At 35.2% G+C, this 20,318-nt stretch overlaps 1 protein-coding gene across 10 annotated transcripts in view; it reads left to right on the plus strand.

Annotated features, from left to right (window-relative positions):
• The window catches only part of dia (diaphanous), a 50,030-nt gene that overhangs the window by 1,665 nt on the left and 28,047 nt on the right, over window positions 1-20,318 (plus strand). For 3 of the 10 annotated variants that reach the window (XR_008406069.2, XM_053766141.2, XM_053766147.2), the window contains exons 1-3: window positions 4,040-4,294; window positions 18,777-18,959; window positions 19,905-20,006. Coding sequence is in view for 9 of the 10 variants with exons in the window: in XM_053766141.2 (XP_053622116.1) it covers window positions 4,214-4,294; window positions 18,777-18,959; window positions 19,905-20,006 (366 nt within the window). In the remaining variant the exon portion in view is untranslated. Of the gene's footprint in view, window positions 1-4,039; window positions 4,295-11,912; window positions 11,930-13,745; window positions 14,412-16,697; window positions 16,821-18,776; window positions 18,960-19,134; window positions 19,157-19,904; window positions 20,007-20,318 lie in introns of those variants that run through there. The other 7 variants (XM_064436890.1, XM_053766145.1, XM_053766146.2 and 4 more) reach the window with 7 other exon arrangements.

A 20,318-nucleotide genomic window follows, 5' to 3' on the forward strand; every position in this document is an offset into this window, starting at 1 on the left:
GATTATTTCGTGTGTTTGCTCATAACTCATTGTAAATATCTCGGGTTCTATGCTATCTCGATGAAACCTATACCGGAATTTAAGTTAGACCATCTGCTATATGACTGTGAAAATAGAAATCAAATTCCATCCAGTAGTTTTCGCGTAACGCTCAAACATACATACAGACAGACAAACAAAATGTTCACCTTGTTTTAGTCCCATAAAGATAATTATTTTTAATTAATATCTCCTATGTAAAGACATAGCCTACTTACAGTTTCATTATATGTATAGGTTTAATGTATGATCTATTGTCATTGAATGAAACAAGATCTCCGACGACAATAAATAGATTGTGGCCAAAATCTTTCTGTATTTCTTGTTTGCTCTCTCAATCTATTAAGTTTTACATTAAAAATGTTATATACTAGTGGTATGCGATGTAGCGCTATAACTTCGCCATAATGATCGTATATGTGGGTCATACTACACTAGTGTGACATTGAGAGATAAGGGGTATGGTCAGAAAAAAAGGTGACATTGAAAAATTGATATACAATTTTGATATTGACCCGGAATATCCAGGATGTCAATTAAACTGATAAACAAAAGAATATTACAAAAAAAACCGTCATCAAAGGTGTGAAAAATATGATGTATGCAAGTACAGTCAGCAGCACACTAACATACAGCACATTAATATGCGTTTCCATAATTTTTATCATTTCGATTTTTATCTCAGTTATTTCGATTAAACTCAATGTAGACATTTTGGTAAATAAATAATAATAATTATTATTTGGTCGGTAGTTTTATCAAATCCGTTAAGGATTTGGTAACTAAGCTTATTATTACTATGACTTTCGTAGAGCATCGACGCTCGAGTTCGCTTTTCAACATTTTCTTAAAAGGAAAAAAATATTTTCAGTCTTCAATTCTGTTTTGTTTGCATTGCAAAATAAATATATACTTAACTAAGTTGTTAAAATTTTACTAGGTTAGGTTTAAAGAATTTATTTCTCATAAGAATACAGATATTCACTTACAGAGAAACATAAAGCTACTTAATCATGAACATTTATTTCTCAACGAGCACACGAGCAACACTATATTTATTTTTACTACTTTTTTTTGCCGACAGTACAAAGTAACGTAATGTTTGCATTAAAAATGATGCTGTCGTGTGTATACACATGTATGGTTTTATACTCAGTTCGTAGACTAGTATTTCGTGTTACAGTGTGAAAAAAATATCTGCAGAATTTGTTAAATTTTGATTACAAAACTATATATCTATCAATAAACTTATATACTCCCAAAAATAACTATTTTCGATAAAATGTTGATGTGTAGTAGTTTATAATTAATGTGCTCTTAGTACATTGAAGGAATTGTGGATTTGAAAAATGTAATTACTACATTCGACAGTTCGGTTACTGGAAGCATTGTATGTCCTGTGAATTAATTCGATGGGTTTTTCTCCATTAAAATGGTGTCGATCATGCCTTCGATGTGTGGTATGTAAACTGGACAAGATTTTTTTAAAGTCCAAAAACGAACTATAGCATAGAAGCTAGTATATTGGTTATGTCATTTAATCAATAGGCTAGTTGACAAATTTTTGTTTTGATGACTATTTCGAATGCCCTTATAATAATAGAAACACCAGTGAAAATAAAATATGACAAAAATAAAATCACACATTTTTGGACTCGTCCAAATGCTCCGTACTAAATGACATGTAGGAATGACGTCACAACGTGCTAAAATATTCGCTAAGAAAGCTACGTTTGTTCGACAGCTACATTAAATATTACGTTTACGATGATGATACTTCTTAATAAAAGTTGTCACAAAAATTTTGTTTATTATGATGGTTACATTTATTTTTATAATTTCATACTTTTTGGAAATTGACTTTCCAACCAACTTTAAATCTTGGTATTTAGATCCAGCTGCATTGTTACAGTCTATGAATTATCATAATGATCCTAAATATATCAATTTTATCTAAATTAAACATATTTTTTTGCAATTTTCTGATCTTGTCAACTACCCTATTCTACTTCTTTGTGGATTTGTGGCTTCTCTCCGCAATCGACGGCTCATCTTCTCGCCTGTCCCGAGTGTCCAAACACCTGTACTCGGGCCGACTTGATGGCAGCTTCCGATGAAGCCGTCGAAGTGGCTGTTAAGTGGCTGTGGCGGTTCTGTTAAGAAAATATTCAGTATTCAATGTGTTTGTAGATTTGCCATAGACACGCAAATAATATCAATTCTACTAAAACTTTTTTTTTTTAATTTAATGCCTTTTTATATAAGTAGTATACTAGCTGCATTTCTGTGTAATCCTACTAATATTATAAATGCGAAACTTTGTGAGGATGTATGTAAGTATGTTTGTTACTCTTTCACGCAAAATCTACGTAGGACCTATTGTTATAAAATTTGGTATACGGGAAGAATATATCCTGGAATAACACATAGGGTACTTTTTATCCCGAAATTCCCGGAAGCGAGGCCCCGGGGCTCAGCTAGTTATTTATACGTGTTTTTAATTTAATGCACAGTAGCGCCATCTACTTTATAAAGTGCCATTGAATATTATACTTTTTTAATAATTGATAAAGGAATCGCGTACTTTCTGGATAAAAATTACCACATGTGTTAATCCAAGGTATCAGCTACCTCTATACCAAATTTAATAACAATTGCCTCAGCCGTTATAAGTAACAAACATACTCACACACTTTCGTCTTTGACGACCTCGGTGGCGCAGTGGTAAAGTTCTTGCCACTGAACCGAGAGGTCCCGGGTTCGATCCCCGGTCGGGTCATGATGGAAAATGATCTTTTTCTGATTGGCCCGGGTCTTGGATGTTTATCTATATATGTATATGTTATAAAATATAGTATCGTTGAGTTAGTATCCCATAATACAAGTCTCGAACTTACTTTGGGGCTAGCTCAATCTGTGTGATTTGTCCTAATATATTTATATTTATTTATTTATAATATTAGTGGGATATTATTTTTATATTTATTAAGTAACTAGCTTTTGCTCGCGACCTCGCCCGCGTTAATTTCCCACGAAAACACTTATTTTTCCGGAATGAAAGGTACCCTACGTCATTTTGCGTATTTCAAACTACATGCAAAATTTCAAGAACATTGGTTGTGCAGATAGAGCGTGAAGATGTAATAAACTTACTTTCGCATTTTAATAATAATATAATATTAGTAAGAATATGATTACAGTCTTATTATATGTATGTTTTATTCCACATATTGGCGCTTAATCGGTGACGGCTGAGAAACGTTTAAATACGCTATAGTAGCACTAAATCATGATGCCACATCTCACAAACATGACAAAATGTTTACTAAAACTTTTTTTATACAATGAGAGTAACATTACGTTACAAATTGTGAGGTAATAATTTCAGTATGTTTTTGGTGTGAGTCCACAGCTGATGTCCAGTTTGTGATTTATGTAATCATTAATTATTTAAGTAATTATTTATCATGATGTCCCGTACACTAAGATATTTAAATGAAGTCAAGAAGGACATCACATATATGGTTAGTCTTTTGAATAAAATTTGTGGTTTTTTTTTAAATATCGCTTTTGTATATAATGTAAATTGCCTTTGTATATATTAACAATTTAGTTATAAATTGTAGCAACTTATTCTCTATTCCACTTAGTATGATATACTTAGCTTATTGACGTCAAAAATTATCTTAAAACTAAGTCTACCGCCGACTTACAAAGCGCAGGTGAAGAATCGGCGCAATAAACATCGCAGCCTTTTCTCCAAAGACGTCAGTTCACAAACTTATGTCTTTTATGATTTGGATATAATTGTAAGACCTACATCATCCTAAATATTTTATTTTTTAATTATTTTAATATAAAAACTAAAAATAGACATTTAGATTGAAAATATGTTTGTATGTTATCAATCTAAAGTGCATATTATTCATTCGAATAACTCCTTATCACAGAGGTCTATCTACCGATTGGATTGTTGATAACACCGACATACTTTAGTTTTTTCGCGCCATGCAACCGGTCGAACGTATTTTTTGCATTTTTCAAATGTGTTAGTGGCCAGTAGTAATTTTGCTTATGTGCCAGTGTTTTTAGATTAAAATTGCATAAAGTAGCGTTCCTTGTAGTGATTAACTGTGTTTTTTAAATCTATGAGTGATTGTGAATCTGTGTGATAATGCAAATGCCGACCAGTAAAAGTGGAGCTTCCAAGACGCTTCCAAGACTCAAAAGGAGGGAAACATGGCGACAGAAAAAGGTGAGGACAGACAGAAATAGGACTAATTGTTTTTGACGATAAAAACGACTCGAGATCGTGAACGAAGGGTTCCATGCCATTATCGACAAAAAAAACAGGTTTGTTGTATTGGATGAGAATTTGTAATATATGTTTAATTATATGTTTTTTGCTATTTGTTGTTATGGCGTCAAAAGAAATAGGTACATCGTCTGTGAATTTCAACTGTCGAGGTTCATGAGATATACCTAGCGACAGACGGACATACAGATGGACGGACAGCGGAGTCTAATAGGTCCCCGTTTTACCCTTTGGGTGGGGAACCCTAAAAAGTGGATACATGCTAGTGGATACATGTGAACACGAACAAGTTCACCCGGATGTATGAATGACATACATGTGTATGTCTGCTTGGAATTCTTGCTTATTTCCCTCATGAGACATACTAAGTCGCCGGTCACGGCTATAGATCGTTGACTTAAATGAAAAAAAAAAACAAAAAACAAAATTTATTAAAAAATAATATAGGTAAGTAGAAATACTTTGTACCAGGGTTCGAAATCAGTATTATTTTTGTCTGATTTAAAAACCGTTTTACACATGTTATTCGTTATTGCTCCGTTCGGTTCCGTTCGAGCGGAACACTTTTGAAATAGAAAAAGAAATAAATTTATTCATAACATATTAATATACATCACAGGAAATGAACAAAATGTAAGCGTTAAAGCCTCTGACTTAACCTGGTTAATTCCAATACGAGTATAACAGAGACCACGCTGTTTTCTCTCATTCATGAGTTTCTTTCGGCATTTTTCTCAGCAGTGGTCGTTCCGAAATGCTAGTAGTTTGTAGTTTTGGTATATTTACCAAACTATTTGGTATATTTGTCATATAAAGTGCCTGTGAAGACCTAATCTCTGAATAAATGATTTGATTTAGATTTTGACATTCTTATTCTTTTGTGTAGGGCCATTAGGCGCGGTGAATGGGTGGAAACTTTTGAGATTAACTGATATTTCGAACAAAACCGAAAAGAAAATGGCTTTTCGATCAGAAACCAAAAATTATGGGTTCTCCGTAAATCGTAAATTAAAACGCTCGCTCTTCACAAAATGTATGGAAATCCACGCGATTAGGTTTCAAAAATAAACCAAGCTTCAGATACCTGGTTAATTTTTCAAATGGTTAGTACATATAAAAGTATTAAAAGAGGACAAATTAGAGGCAAACAATAGACATTTCATGTACTAGACTGGCGGAGATGAGTCACTGTCCTTATAAGCGTCACGGTACTTTTGCAAGTTGAATCGAGTCACCCACGTATAAATTTTGAAGTTATTCCACACTACAAAGTTGACGAAAACCGTAAAACAATGTTAGTTATAGTCGATTTGTATTAAAAAATGTAATTTCCATCTTTCGGACATTTCTTTATCCATGTTTTAATCCTCTGATCACATAAAATCACAAATTTGACACAAATTAGAAAATAAATGAAAAAGATAAATAAAATACTTTACAATTAGCTTCTTGATCGCCGCTTTAATTCGCACCCCTACCAGATTCATTGTTAGTAAAATTGGCGCTAAAGTATTGACAGCTGTCAATATTTTCTTTTTTTTTTTTCGTTGTGTGTCCAGGCAGTAACCGCTTGCATTTTGGATAAAAGCTTACTTTATATACTATTAATTTGCTTTTTTTTTTTAAATATTATGTACCCCGTTGTTAAATTATTATCAACGTATACTTATGATGAAATTTCTATAATTGAATCAATATGTCAAGATGATATCATTGTGACATCACATTAGGTCAGTGTCGAACACAGAATTCGTAATGACACGGAAAATAGAAGCGTCATCTACGTCTTTATGAAAATATCTGTCTCCTATGCCTTAAGCTTATCTCACATGCAGCTAGCTCCGAGGTGCATTTTTGGTCCATGTCTTCGTTGTTCTGCGATATTAGCGTCGGCTCTAAGGCTCCAAAATCTTCTTTCGTTACGTCAATAACGCGTCAACGCCACTTCTATTTTGCTTACGTCAGTCCAAACTCCGCGACTGTTTGTATTACCGGTTGGCTAGCGTAGGAGTATTTACATTCATCCAAACAGTTGGAATCATAGACATAAACATAAAAAGTAAAAGCCATTGAATGAAACACGTTTCTACTGTTGAAATTAAATAAATTCTAGTTTTAATCTTAATTCCACCAATAAGCCCGCCATAAAACTAAACGTGCCCTAATCGATGCGGTGGTCTTTGAGCCTCGTGAGTTTCGTATTTCTTAGCCTCTGAGTTTCTTTCTACCCCGACTTTCTTTTTCTGTTAAATACGCGCATCCCTTACAGTTGGACGGAGCTGTAGACAGAGAAAGCTATAGACCCGGTCATATCTTTCATTTTGCTCATACAAGGAAGAGATTAGAAGATACGAGACAGAGCGTTGAAATTTTTTGTCCCACGTCAAGTACGCGGACTAATCTGCCACTTTGTATGAGATTAATGGGATTGAGCCTGAAAGTTGTATTGAAATGGTTGTCTTCTATCTGATTAGAGTTGGAACGACGAACAACGACGAACGAAAGTAACAAAGTTTCGTTCGTCGTCTACATGATTTTCTTGTCTATGGTCGGAGCCATAAAAGAAATATATGTTGGAGCCGACCAATTTAACGTCTATTACTAGTAAGTGGCATCGTGGTGACATGTAACATCTTCTATTCAAAAGCAACCTTATAGTTGGAAGGTCTACCGAGAAATGATAATAAGTTACCCAAAATGTCCGATGACCTCGTCTCGACTGGTCAATGTCTATTCACTATTGTTTGATATTCACAAAGGTTATGGCTGTTTTAGAAAATGTTACTAAAATAGTCGAAGTTCGATAATATTTATTTTATATCACAAAATTAAATACACAAAAACAAACTCATCGTCATCAGCCTACACTTAACCCACTTTATGTGTGGTCGGTACAGCATGTCAGTCTCCTCCACTTCTCCCTGTGTGATGTTCAGTTACTTCCTTTCTAGCCATATCCTGCCTGACGCACTCCATCCACCTCTTCTTCGGCCTGCCCCTACTTCTATTCCCATTCAATTTAAAATCCGTAACCTTTCTTACAATATTATTTTCCTCCCTTCTCATAACGTGACCATACCATCAAAGCCTATTACATTCCAATTTTCCTATGATATAGTTTCCAGGTTTCCTATGATACAGACACAAAAACAAACTGTAAATAAAAATAAACATCCAACGCGCACAGGGAGGCAACGTGCCCAAAACACTGGTAGCGCCTTTTGTATGTCCTTACTTAACTTACACGCTGAGCAAAAAAGGCTGCCAGCATATCTCCAAATAAGTTTTAAGGGCATTCAACGCGTGACAAAAATATCTTGTCCGTGTAATAGATCATCGAGAGTTCCCTCGTCGGAGCCGGTCCGGGGTGCACCATCAGATCATACATATAATAATGCATTGTCATGGAAACTGAAGCGACGTGGAAATCTAACCCTATAGAATAAACGGAAGGAGTGGAATATAACTGGCAAGATTTAACTATAGTCAAACATCGGGACAGATGAAACTAACCTAAAATATCGCCGGTTGAATGTAAGAGATACATCCACATCATGTATCTTTCTTGTATTAATTTTAATAGCCATAGGGAGTATTACTGCGAATTTATCCCGCCAGAGTACAGCACTGTATGTTAGGTACACAAAAGCCGCCTTTGCTATGTCGATTAAAACGTTTATTTTAGAGTACTTTATTAATGCCTCCATTGTGTAAGCATTCGTTTGTGAAAATATACAACAATGTAGCATATTCGGGTGCCAACATATTGGGACATCAATGTAGCATATTCGGGTGCCAAAATCGTTTTCCATAAGATAAAACTATGGGATACGCCGCACGCTGTAAAATTTTCGAGCCAATAAACGGTCAAAAAGAAGCTCTGAACACTTCACACGTGAAGACTTATTAAAATACGGACTTAATACATGTAAGATCTTTAGTGAAAATCAAGTTTATATTAATTTATGACCACAGTTGACCAAATAATGCAGAACATAACAGAACATAACATAATAATAGTGTTGTTATTTTCAGGATAATCCACTAAATCGTTCCTTTTTCCTTTAAACTCGCACCACGATTGCGTAGAAGGTATTTTTGGTCGTAAATCTGCAACAGTATTGAAAATTGGCGCTTTTTGCCTCCATTGACAATGTTTGTGTACCTTAGTTGTACCAGTAGCGCTATCTGCGCTGAGCTTTGCGTAATATGCCCTATTGATATAGGTACTGTTTTTGTGCAATACAGTTGACAAACAACCTAAATAAAAGCTTGTAAATGATTCAAATATTAGCTATCTGTGTGATATCGCGAGAGTGATATTAATAACATTTTAATGTTATGAATGAGAAATTCAACAAACTGGTATAGGTTCCGTTAAGTATTTCGACTGACCTTATACGGGTCACGATCTCAATGCGGTCCCACAGTGCGGGCTTCGAAGGCTTGTGAAACGATTTGGCCGAAATCGATTCTTTATAAATAATTTGTTGCTAGTGCTATTTAAATAAGTTTTTTTTTACAAAAATGTAATTTTTGACACACGTTTTTATTGTTGTTAGAGACATGTGTGTGACAAAACAATTCTGTGCCACAGATATAAGAACATATTACCTAATTGATCTTATATTTGTGTTCTGTCCGTATAATTTATATCGTTCAGTTCTAAAAAGTAAGAAGGAGAAAGAAATCCATTTAGTCCTACTATCTGCTGTATATAATTTGAACGGAACGTACAAAAAAGTTCTTTTAGTATTATTATGTTTCTCCTTAACAATACACGGCACCTAGGCCGGTCCTGTGAGAGGCTTGCGTGGGGATATAGATCCAAAACGTAGAGGCCCTTTGGAGAGTTTTGATGTTGTGTGTTATTATTATTATAAATTTATCACTTTTCACATTTCAAGTATCTAGGTACCTAATCGGCGGGAATATTCGTAGGTGTCAACTGTCAGTAGTGTCAGTGTGAAAAATATTTTAAATACAAATACTTTTTAAATAAAATTACTTTTTTTTGTTGGTTGCCAGTGCAACATCGATCCTGATAGAACGCAGTCTCCAAAACGAGAGCATCATAGTCTTATACGCTATGGTTCTCTAAAAATGTACTTATATAGTTATATATTTAACTATATATATATATATATATATATAATTCGGTCAATAGACCCGTACACTGTAATTATAATAGATCCATCAGTGATGTAATCGGGCGTGTCATTTACATTAGTCATTCAGTTCAAAAGTTAGAATTTTAATCACAAGGTCATTTTTTGCTAAAGAGACTCAATTTATTGTTATGTATTTTAAATAAATTATAGATACTTATGGTCCCGGGAAAAATTAGGTGAAAAGTTCTATGTACTTATCGATTTTTTTAAGTTTATTTTTTATTAAAGACACATTATATATACTTAACCCTCCATTATTGTGTACTTTGTTCTTGTTAGTAACGTAATACTTTATTCTTGCTTTAAATGCTATCATTTATTAAAAAATTATGATAATCAAATTAGAAATAAAAAGCGCGTATCGAACTCTCATGTGAAGAGTTCTTTCCGGTTTTAGTACAAATAAAATTAGCCACAAAAATCATATACGAAAATCAAGTTTACACTGGTGCAATACCTAAATATAGCAAAATGAAAAGAGTGACACATGTGCTAGAAAGAAACGCACAGACAAAGATGCGAGATGTTTGTCCTGCACGCTAATTACTTTGTGGATCAATTGTAATTCTCGTAATTAGGCGGGGCCGTATTTATAGTCATGCTCGAGATACAAATAAGAATGTTGAGATGTTTGTTTTTTTGAAGTTGTTTGTTTGAATCTCAGTACATCTTCGACGTACTTATTTTTGTTAAATCTAACTTACACCTGTATAAAACATTGAGCGATGTTAACAGTGTAGTCATTCGTAATAGGCATAAACTTTGTATGAACAGATTCCGACTTAAAAAGGTTAGGCGGTCTTTCGTGGGTCAAAGTGTAAAATTGTTCAATAAACTCTCTGTAGAGGCTATTAACTTGCAAATGCCAAAATTTAAATCATATATTAAAAATGCTTTAATGGCTAATGCTTATTACACGATTAGCGACTATTTAAATGATAAAAAACCTTGGACCCTTCCTAAAACTTCCACCTCTCACACTTGATTTTCATTTTTTTATTATTATTTATATATTTTCTTGACATGTTTATTACATATATTTTGACTTTTACTTGTAAAACATATACGTGATTTGTGATCTTCAAGTGTCTGAAAGTAACATAGGTATCTATTATGTTAGATTATGGAGATCGAGTATGTCATGCACATTCAAATGGTCAAACCGGTAGCGGCGTCGTGGATCGGGTCGGGAGGTTCCCTCTATTGTGGTTGAGCTTCGCGATGGCTGACTCACGCGTCAACTCGTGAACGGGTGCTGCCGGGGGAACTGGTCAGCTCGATCTTTTATTAAAAGTTTTTTTTTTGTTTGGTTAATTATATATATATATATATATATATATATATATATATATATATATATATATAAGTATATATATTTTCCTTTCATCAGCACTTGATCACAATCATAATATGTTTCAATATACCTTTTGACCATGTACTTTATTATGTACTTACATGTTATATTACTGATAAAAAATTATACATAAATTTATATTTAAAAAATGGTAAGCCCTTCTGGCATAATAGAGACCAACACTGTTTGAATGAGTTTCTTTCGGCATTTCTTCTCAGCAGTGGTCGTTCCGAAATGCTAGTAGTTTGTAGCTTTGGTAAACATCATTTAATGACGTGAACAAGTGCCTGTGAAGGCCTAATTTCTGAATAAATGATTTGATTTTGATTTTGAAGACAAATATAACTAAAGACGACATGGTTGGCGTACTAAATTGAGATAGAAGATCTTAGGTCGGTGCTTAATTCGGCAAATCTCATACAAATTGGCAGATTTGGGCACACGGAGAAGGACAAAATGTGTTAGCAATCCATCACGTTTCTTCAAGTGTATTTCTAATACGCATTTCTCTTTCATGTATAAGCGAAACGAAAGATATGACGAAGTATAAACTTTTCTATGTCTACGTAAAAATCTATACCTCTGATCAGATATTGATTAAACCATCTCCCAATATCACATGAGAATTTCAAAATTAAAAACAAAACAATTTTTCGTTCGGAGACTAGTCAAATCAAATCATCTTTATTGTGGATCACAGGCAAAAACATAGATCTTACGATATTTAGTACAGCCATGTCCCGCCCAAACGGACATACAATAATTTTATATAATGAAGTTAATGAAGTTTTTGAGATACGGCTCATAAAATGTTACCTCACCATAAGTCAACAGACATCAATCTAAGCCCGTGACATATAAAGCGGATAATTCCCGCCATCTTTCTTTGTACGTTGTCACTGTCAAGGTTAGGAAGCCTAGACTATGAATACGGAGCGCCCTGCACGGGCGCATACGTATAGCGCCAGTTCCAATTTCGAAATCGATCGAGATCTACGTATTCTATTTAGGATACGAATTCGCGATATCGTAAAAATATTTTTAAACTTTGTAAATAATAATATTATTGTCATAGTTGTGTTCGTGTGACCATAGTAATAATATCATAGCAATGTGGTGCGTCGTATGATAGCTTAAAAAATTAATTTCAAAAAATAGCTCTGAAAGTAATTCTGATTTGCAACTTAGTTGAGTTAACTACATTTCTATATTTCTTAATAGATATATATTTGGGGTAAATAATAAACTTTCTGGTAACTTAATAAAATATCATATTTTCTCGGAAACACGCGAAAAAACGCATAAAACGTACCAGCTGCTTGGTTATGGCGCGAATTAAGCAAGGGGCTATCTCGTGCTGTCACTGTCTCACATGAAGTTATAGACATAGACAACACGAAAGTAAAAATGTTTTCATACGCAATTTTGAACGCTAAACATAACTCTCATTTTTGTGCTGTTGAGCAAATATTACAGAGAATTATGACTCAAATTCGCATTTTATACAATTCTTCTATTCGTATAGCAGACAAATCATATTAATTTAGACCAGCAGGTCTACCATCATTGATCAGTTTAGGTCCTGAACTGGATCGCATTAAGAAATGATTTAGTTGATAAGCCCCCAGTATGTACCCACTGCAATTGTCTTGTCATTGACCTCATGGAGCTGGAGAATCGCTCCTCCTTCTGCTCCTGCCAGATTGGGCAAGAGCACAGATGAGAGTTGAGCCATGACAATCCATGGCTCAACCACTCACACACAGTCACACAGAGCATTAGTCATAATGATAAATATTAGTTGAATCTGTTGACCTGTCCCCTGTGCCCTGACACCCAGGATTACTTGATGACTTAATAAGGCGGTAAAAATGACAGAACCCAATGGAAAATTCAAATGAATCGTTAGAATGGCTGCTCCAAGAAGAAGAGTCGTGAAGACTCTGTTTTATCGTCATCTCGCAATATGATTTTACACACTGAAAACATAAACGCCTTTATCGGCAGTCGGGTAAACATGCAATAAATTGCATACCTGACAATTATCTCACCGTGTTGGTGATATCATCGCCACAAAATCGACATTGTTTCCGTGAAGCGACACTTTGGATTGACTCCAACCAAACGACTAACATTATAACGTGACGAGATATTATATAATATACTTGTATGTTTATCCGTACTGGCATGTTTGGGGTGTGTTTTCCCTCCCTGGAATAGGACCACACCATAATCTTCCGTGGATGTCGTATTGACTAAGGGACACATAGCCTAGGCAGCTGATAGGCCACAATAGCAATCAATCAAAACAATAGCAAAATTATATATATATATATATATATATATATATATATATAGTAATATTTTTCTTTGGGCTTTGGGGCCTCACAGCTATAAATGTAGCAGGGACACGCGAAGATGAGAAAGAAAAAGAGTTTATGTCATGCATATTGTGATGTCTCCCTTGGGGGTAGGCCATTAGGTTACCACTTGGTGGAATGTAACTCATAAAACGACTTCCTTGGCAATGTTAAATAAGTGGTTCGCCATTGCCTTCTCCAATTTCACATCATCAGCTAGAGTCCTCACGATTCCTACGCCGGACGTGGTGATCTGTAACAATAATTGTCATATTGATATACTTACACAGTCATGTAGCGAGTAGGATTCGAACCTGAGACCTTATGGTACACGGGCGTCACTACCACCGCTAACAAACTGGGAAACAAGCCAATGATGACTTTTAAAACACCTGGAGGCGTGAAAGTAATAAAATCTCTTCGTAATGATAGAAAAGTTGTCAGTTCCAAGAAAAGTGTCACTTTCCCCCCTAATAATAGCCAGAGTATGTTTATTTTGGGCAGTTTCGCAACGACTGTGTTGCATTGCCAATGTTTTTAGGTTCAGTGTTTTCTTGAATTCGGTGTTGTGTGTTCGTAAAGAGAAACAAAAAGTTGTGTCAGTATTCTTAAAAAAAAACACAATATCTCCCTTGGAACAAAAAATCGTACAAAGGCGTGTAAAAATCTAGAGAAAAAATTGTTCCAAATTCAAAAAAGGTACCATAGGGAATCGTATTTAAAAATGGCGGCATTTGACAAACTTTTGGAAACGTTAAGTTACCAACAAAAAGAAAAATAAAATTCGATGGAAAACTAATACGCCTGTTCGATGTTCGAAATTCCAAAGCAAACACCACTTTTTAACGTACCTATTATTGATTTTTTTTGCGTTTTGTTTATGCACTGAGCTTAGTAAATCAAAATATCTAGGTGTTTTAGCTGCAGTGCATCTATAACTTACGTGTTTTGTACCAATTGTTTCTCATTCACTCATAACACTCATTATTATTCATATCCAGTTTAATATGGTTATTTGAACCCAAGTACAAGTAGACTACTACTCATTGAAGTTCCGGCGCGAAAAAACTGTTACTAGTATGAAGTGATGCGCATGCGCAAACAGTGAACTTGTTATAATGGATACCATAAAAGTAGTCGGTGAATTTGTCAGGGAAAGATCTCCGTTTTCGGTGAGTAGTTTACATTAGTTCGCCTCAACTCTATATCATACTAATACTATAAATGTGATGTGTGTTTGTTTGTACGTCTTTCGCGTCAAAACGGAACATCGGATTGAGGTGATTTTTGGTGTGGTGACAGCTGCAGAGTGTTATAGGCTATATTGGATATATAGGATTCCATCAAAAACATGCTGTAAAAACACCAAGTCTCGCAGCTCAGTTTTTCTACCATAAAAAGTTGTGAGATCCATGTAATACGAAGTCGGTTAATTTATTTAGTCCTTACTTAGGAGACCTATTACTTATTTACTCAAATTATTACGTAAGTTATTAATAGTATTATATTAATGTTTAAAATCTTTTACGTTTTAAATAAATAGACATATAAATAGAAATATACTTGGCCATCACATGATTACATTAGTATGTATTAGAATGTCTTCATACTTTATCTTCGCGACCAATCTTCTTGAAATTATGCCTACATATAGCTAGGAGTAAACGTCCAACTGCTGGTCAGGGTCACGGGAAAGCGATGGACGAGACTGGCACGGGACCATAACAAGTGGCGCGAAAAAAGGGAGATTGAAAATAGAATAGTAGTTTGATGTAGGCTTAAAATTATAGTAAGGAAAAGGATATAGGCTACCCTTCATCCCCAAAGAAGTACTGTTCCCTTAGGAGCTTCACGCGGCCGAATCCGCGGGTAAAAGTTAATCCTACTGTAATAATAATCGTGCCGAGGTATAATCCCAAGGCAGATGACCCAGTGATCCAGTCATGATTAATGTGGACTAGGAATGAGGATATTACACTAGTGATGTTCTGATATTTTTTATCGATATTTTCATGGTCATTGACAGTAGTCTTACCAATAAACAATTTTAAGGTAAACTATACTCGTTATTCTCGTTACTCTCCAGTGAATCTCTATGAAACACCTTCATTAGCAATATTTCTTCTTCTACTATAATGTTAGCAATGTAAAACTGAACAATTAGGTGTAATTCGCAGAGAAACTAATTAAAACAAAGGATGGCGCAAGACGATCGCTTCACTCTGTGACAGAGTAAGACTAGAAGACGCTTTTAAGTCGCTTTTAAGTGATCAGTCGCTAATTTTGCATTCCCGCGTACTTTGCATTCCATGTTTTCTGTGGTCCGTGGTAATTGTCTTTTCTTTTGGTCATATGTGCTGACCTAGTCCAGTTTAGGCTTTCGAGAGGAATCCCAGATGTCCTCATAGGTTTCTCACTAAAGGTCATGCCTCGTAAAATGATAATAAATTCAAAGAGTTTATATTTTCCCTATCAGAGAAGCAAGGTGTTTCAGTATCAAAAACATAAGTGGTGCTAAAATAACCTTATTGTGTATATTTATTTAGTGTTTTCTATTTCTTTTCCCTTTGATGTTTTTTATGCACACGTTTGTCGACAGTTTTATAATCACTTCTCCTCTCAAGGGTCTGCTGGAAGAGATTTCTTAAGAGTAGAACCCTTGGATAGTAAACATCACATCAAGTTACCCTGCATAAACCTCTATGTCGTGGGTTTAGCGGCGAATTTGGAATGAATTTGGGTAGTTGATGTCCTGTTGACTGTTGTTTTTATTCAATACTAAATTTTTATTTTTGTTGATCTATTAGCATAAAAATACAAATGACTGTCGCCAAATCGATATTGCAAAATAAACAATAAGCATTACGGAACGTGAAAACTAATCGATTCCGTTGACATCGATACGCGAATCGCAACCCTATAAGGACCACAATGCACAATGGCATCGACCGAGTTCGTTAGTACTAAATTACTGATTAGTTTAAAACTATTTGTCACGCGTGTTATACATTACTCTTAATGATTAGGAATGTGTTACCGTTTCCGAAAAATTCTTTTTTTTTAATTAGTTTGTAAAAAACTAGCAACAAAATAAGATAAAAAGAAACCAAAACGACAAACAAAAAAAAATAATTTGTGAAAATTTGTCTCGTGTGAAATAAAGAATACCTATTTTTTTATTCAAATATGTAAAATGTGTGGTTGAAATATTATTGTATAATCAAAAATAATTTATTTTACTATAAAAAAAATAATCTGTGGTAAATGTTTTATCTATATTTTTAGGTTTAATATTAGTAATGGTAGTTATTTTATGTAAAAAAAAATCTGTGGACATTTTTTGTGACAAGGAACTAATTCAACTTTTTTTATCTGCACATAAATTATGTAAGGATTTTTATGGGTATGCGCAACAAAAACGATAAATTCTCCATAATTTTTTTATGACTTTTTCTTGTGATTTTGACAATGCGTGTGCAAGATGTGTATTCTTCTGGACGTGTGTAGACTGGACTATATCTGTATTTGATATTTGTTATGTGCTTTAAAAGGACCTTATGTGTGGCCTTAAATTTTGTAAGGTACTGTTTTATATTTCACTCTTAATATATATAATACTAGCTGCGCCCCGGGGCTTCGCTCCCGTAGGAATTTCAAGATAAAAAATACTATATGTGTTATACCAGGTTATATGCCACCCCCATGCACCAAATTTCAGAACAATCCGTCCAGCAGATTTTGCGTGAAAGAGTAACAAATATACAATACAAACACACATACATCCTAACAAACTTTCCCATTTATAATATTAGTAGGGTATATGTTACGGCCAAACCCCGAAGTGCGGTTATACCCAAGTTTATCCGACTAGACCTAGGCGCTAAGCATGTATTTTTATACCTCGATGTATCGTATTTGTCTTCGGCTAGACTAGATGCAGTCTGTCGCAGATGGTTTAACGTAAATATAAGATTAGATTAATTCGTATGCATCCGTTTTTTAGACTAGACATGAATACTAGGTACAGTCGACAGCACATCAACCTACCCAAATTCATTGCAAACTCGCCGCTATTACCGCGCCATAGAGGTTCATGCCGCGAGTGACTTGGTGTGTTTGTTGACTGTACATAAATACGAGTTAGCTTGCGATTTTTTACCTAATTGATTGAAATGCCTAATTCTGTGTAGGGTTCTTGTCTAATATTATGCGATAAAACGGAGCCTTGATTATTTTTTCCTGTCTTGTGTTTCCGGTCAATGTGGTTCCTGAGGAAAGTTTAGATGTATAATTTATTATGTTGTACCCGAGCGATACCGGGACGGGCCGCTAGTCATGTTTGTATTTGAAAACAGTGGTTTAGTATAAAGATAAAGAATCTAAAATCAATTAATTTCTTTTTCATATACTAAAACGTCCCTTTAATTAATATCCCTGAAGAATCTATAAAAAAACACCCGTCACGCGCCGTAGATTATTGTCTATCTGCAGTCCTCCGTGACCCACAGCTGGGCATAGGCCTCAATCTATCTAACACCAACCATCTCTGTCCTGGGCCATGCCCTTCCAGTTGTTGTCAGCAATTTCCTTTATATACAAAAACCTTAAATATTGTTTGCCATTTATTTAATCTCTAAGTCTAAAATGATGATATTGATGGTTTCCTGCGGCGACAGGCTGCCCGACAGAGATTTGTGGAAATAGAAATACGACAAGTCGACAAACTTTAAAAAAAAACCCTTGAAAGTAGTCTATTCGAAGGCAAGTGGTCACCGCTATATTCTGTAGTGCCTAATGACGCAATCCATTATCTATACCTCCAGGATGGACAATCGCCTTATTGTTGTTTAACGACCGTGCCTTTGGAGTTACGCACTCACGAAAATATGAATTACATGTGTGAGATTTGATGTCGTTACGTAATAAAAGGCTAGTTGACAAATTTTCATTTTGATGATATTCGAAGGCCCTTATATTAATAGACATGACAAAAATAAAATCAAACATTTTTGGGCTCGTTCAAACGCTCCATACTAAATGACGTGTAGGAGTGACGTCACAACGTGCTAAAATGTTTGCTAAGAAAGCTATGTTTGTTCGACAACTACATTAAATATTACGTTTAGCGTTTATGGTGATAAATGTTGTTACAACATTCTTTATGATAGTTAAATTTATTTTTAAAAATTAAATCGTATATAGATCCTGCTGCATTGTTACAGTCTATGAATTGTCATAATGATCCTAAATATTATATATTTTATTTAGATTTAAGTATCGCTTACTAACCAAATACGGACATAGACTGGAATAAAATCATTCTATTTCAATGTGTACTTTTTATCCCTAAATGTATAAGGCAATCCCGTGGCCCAACTAGTTTTAAAATTAGGTTAATGTATTGAAATAGCGAACACGTAAATTTCTTTTTTTTCTAGTTACGATGTCCCATAGTTGGACAAAAGCCTCCCCTTTCTGTTTCCAACCACTTCTGTCCCTTGCCAGTTTCAAAACTTATTAATTTTTTTCGCCCCCAGCTGGACACATGGTTCGGGAGGCCGAAGAAACCGAGCGGCGGGCCCGAGCGGGGCTACGACACGGTGCCGCGGGGGGCGGAGCCCCGGGCCGAGGATGAGGAGCGCTCAGCGGCCGCCGAGTACAGCAGCAAGATCAACGCGCTCAATGATGACCAGCTGCAGAGGCGGTTTGAGGAGATGCTCGTCAGTATATCTCTGTCTCCCTTTCTCTTACTCATGCCCAGGTGGACAAAGAACCGGAGCTCTTTCTTTCTCACTCTCTCACAGAGGCGGTTTAAGAAGGTGCTCGTCAGTATATCTCTGTTTCCCTTTCTCTTACTCATGCCCAGGTGCACAGAGAACAGGAGCTCTCTCTTTCTAACTCGTTTGAGGAGATGCTCGTCAGTATATCTCTGTCTCCCTTTCTCTTACTCATGCCCAGGTGGACAGAGAGCAGGAGCTCTCTCTTCCTCACTCTGGAAAAATTCTCGTAAAATAAATGTTTTTGTGAGAAATTCACGCGGGCCGGAAGCCGTTAGTAAAATCTATTTTGAATTTTCTCAAACTGTTCATTATCTTCTCAATCCGTTTGACTTTAACTGTCTATATAGACAGTTAAAGTCAAACGGATTGAGATTTTTACTTTTAGCAGGGCAAATTAAAAACACACAAGTTCCCTAATAGAGCCAGTAGCAAGTACTTAGTACAATCATTACAAGTCAATTAGCGACTAGCGTACAGTGATTGACCTGTCGTAAATACAACTAGTTTTTGGGTCAAGGCAATGAATTAATTGCTGGTCGAATTCCTTATGATTTTTGTCGTCTAAATTAGAGATACATTTATTTTATTACGTGCTTCGTTTTATGAAACATTAGCGGCCAGCTCCGGTTTCGCTCGAGTGAAAAACATTATAAATTATACACCTAAACCTTCCTCAGGAACCACACTATCTAAAACCGCATGAAAATCCGTATAGTAGTTCGTATAGTAATCCGTTGAGTATATCGCGAACAGATAGACAAACAGACGCGGCAGGGGACTTTGCTTTGTTTATTATATAAGGAACGACATATGTTTGTTTTTTTTCAAAAGTATTATTTTCCTTTATGATCAACTCTCTCTCTAACTGTATCCTCTCTATTCCAGAGTGACATGAACCTCAGTGAGGAGAAGAAGGCTCCACTCAGAAAATACGCGCGTGATCAGAAGCAGAAGATGTTGGTCGCATACAAATTTGTTAATGCACAGGTTACTAAATACTATATACTACCTAACTGAATACTAAATAAGATTCGATTTAATTTTTTGGTTTCTGTTTATTAATTTTAAGTCTAATTACTAATCGACACGTTTTTGAACGATAATTTTTGATCTTGTCTCTTTCTAATATTCATCTACTTCTTCTTCTTCTTATTTAAGAGCTATGCTCTTGTCGGTGGAGTATACGCCACGCCTCTCTATCCTCGGCTTTGCTTTTAAGGTCTCGATACGACACAACGCCTGCCTTCTCTTTCAGTTGCTCGCATAACTCTTTCTCGATCTCCCTGGACCTTTTCTTCC

Source organism: Plodia interpunctella, chromosome 28 (assembly GCF_027563975.2).
Source record: "Plodia interpunctella isolate USDA-ARS_2022_Savannah chromosome 28, ilPloInte3.2, whole genome shotgun sequence".
NCBI lineage: Eukaryota > Metazoa > Arthropoda > Insecta > Lepidoptera > Pyralidae > Plodia > Plodia interpunctella.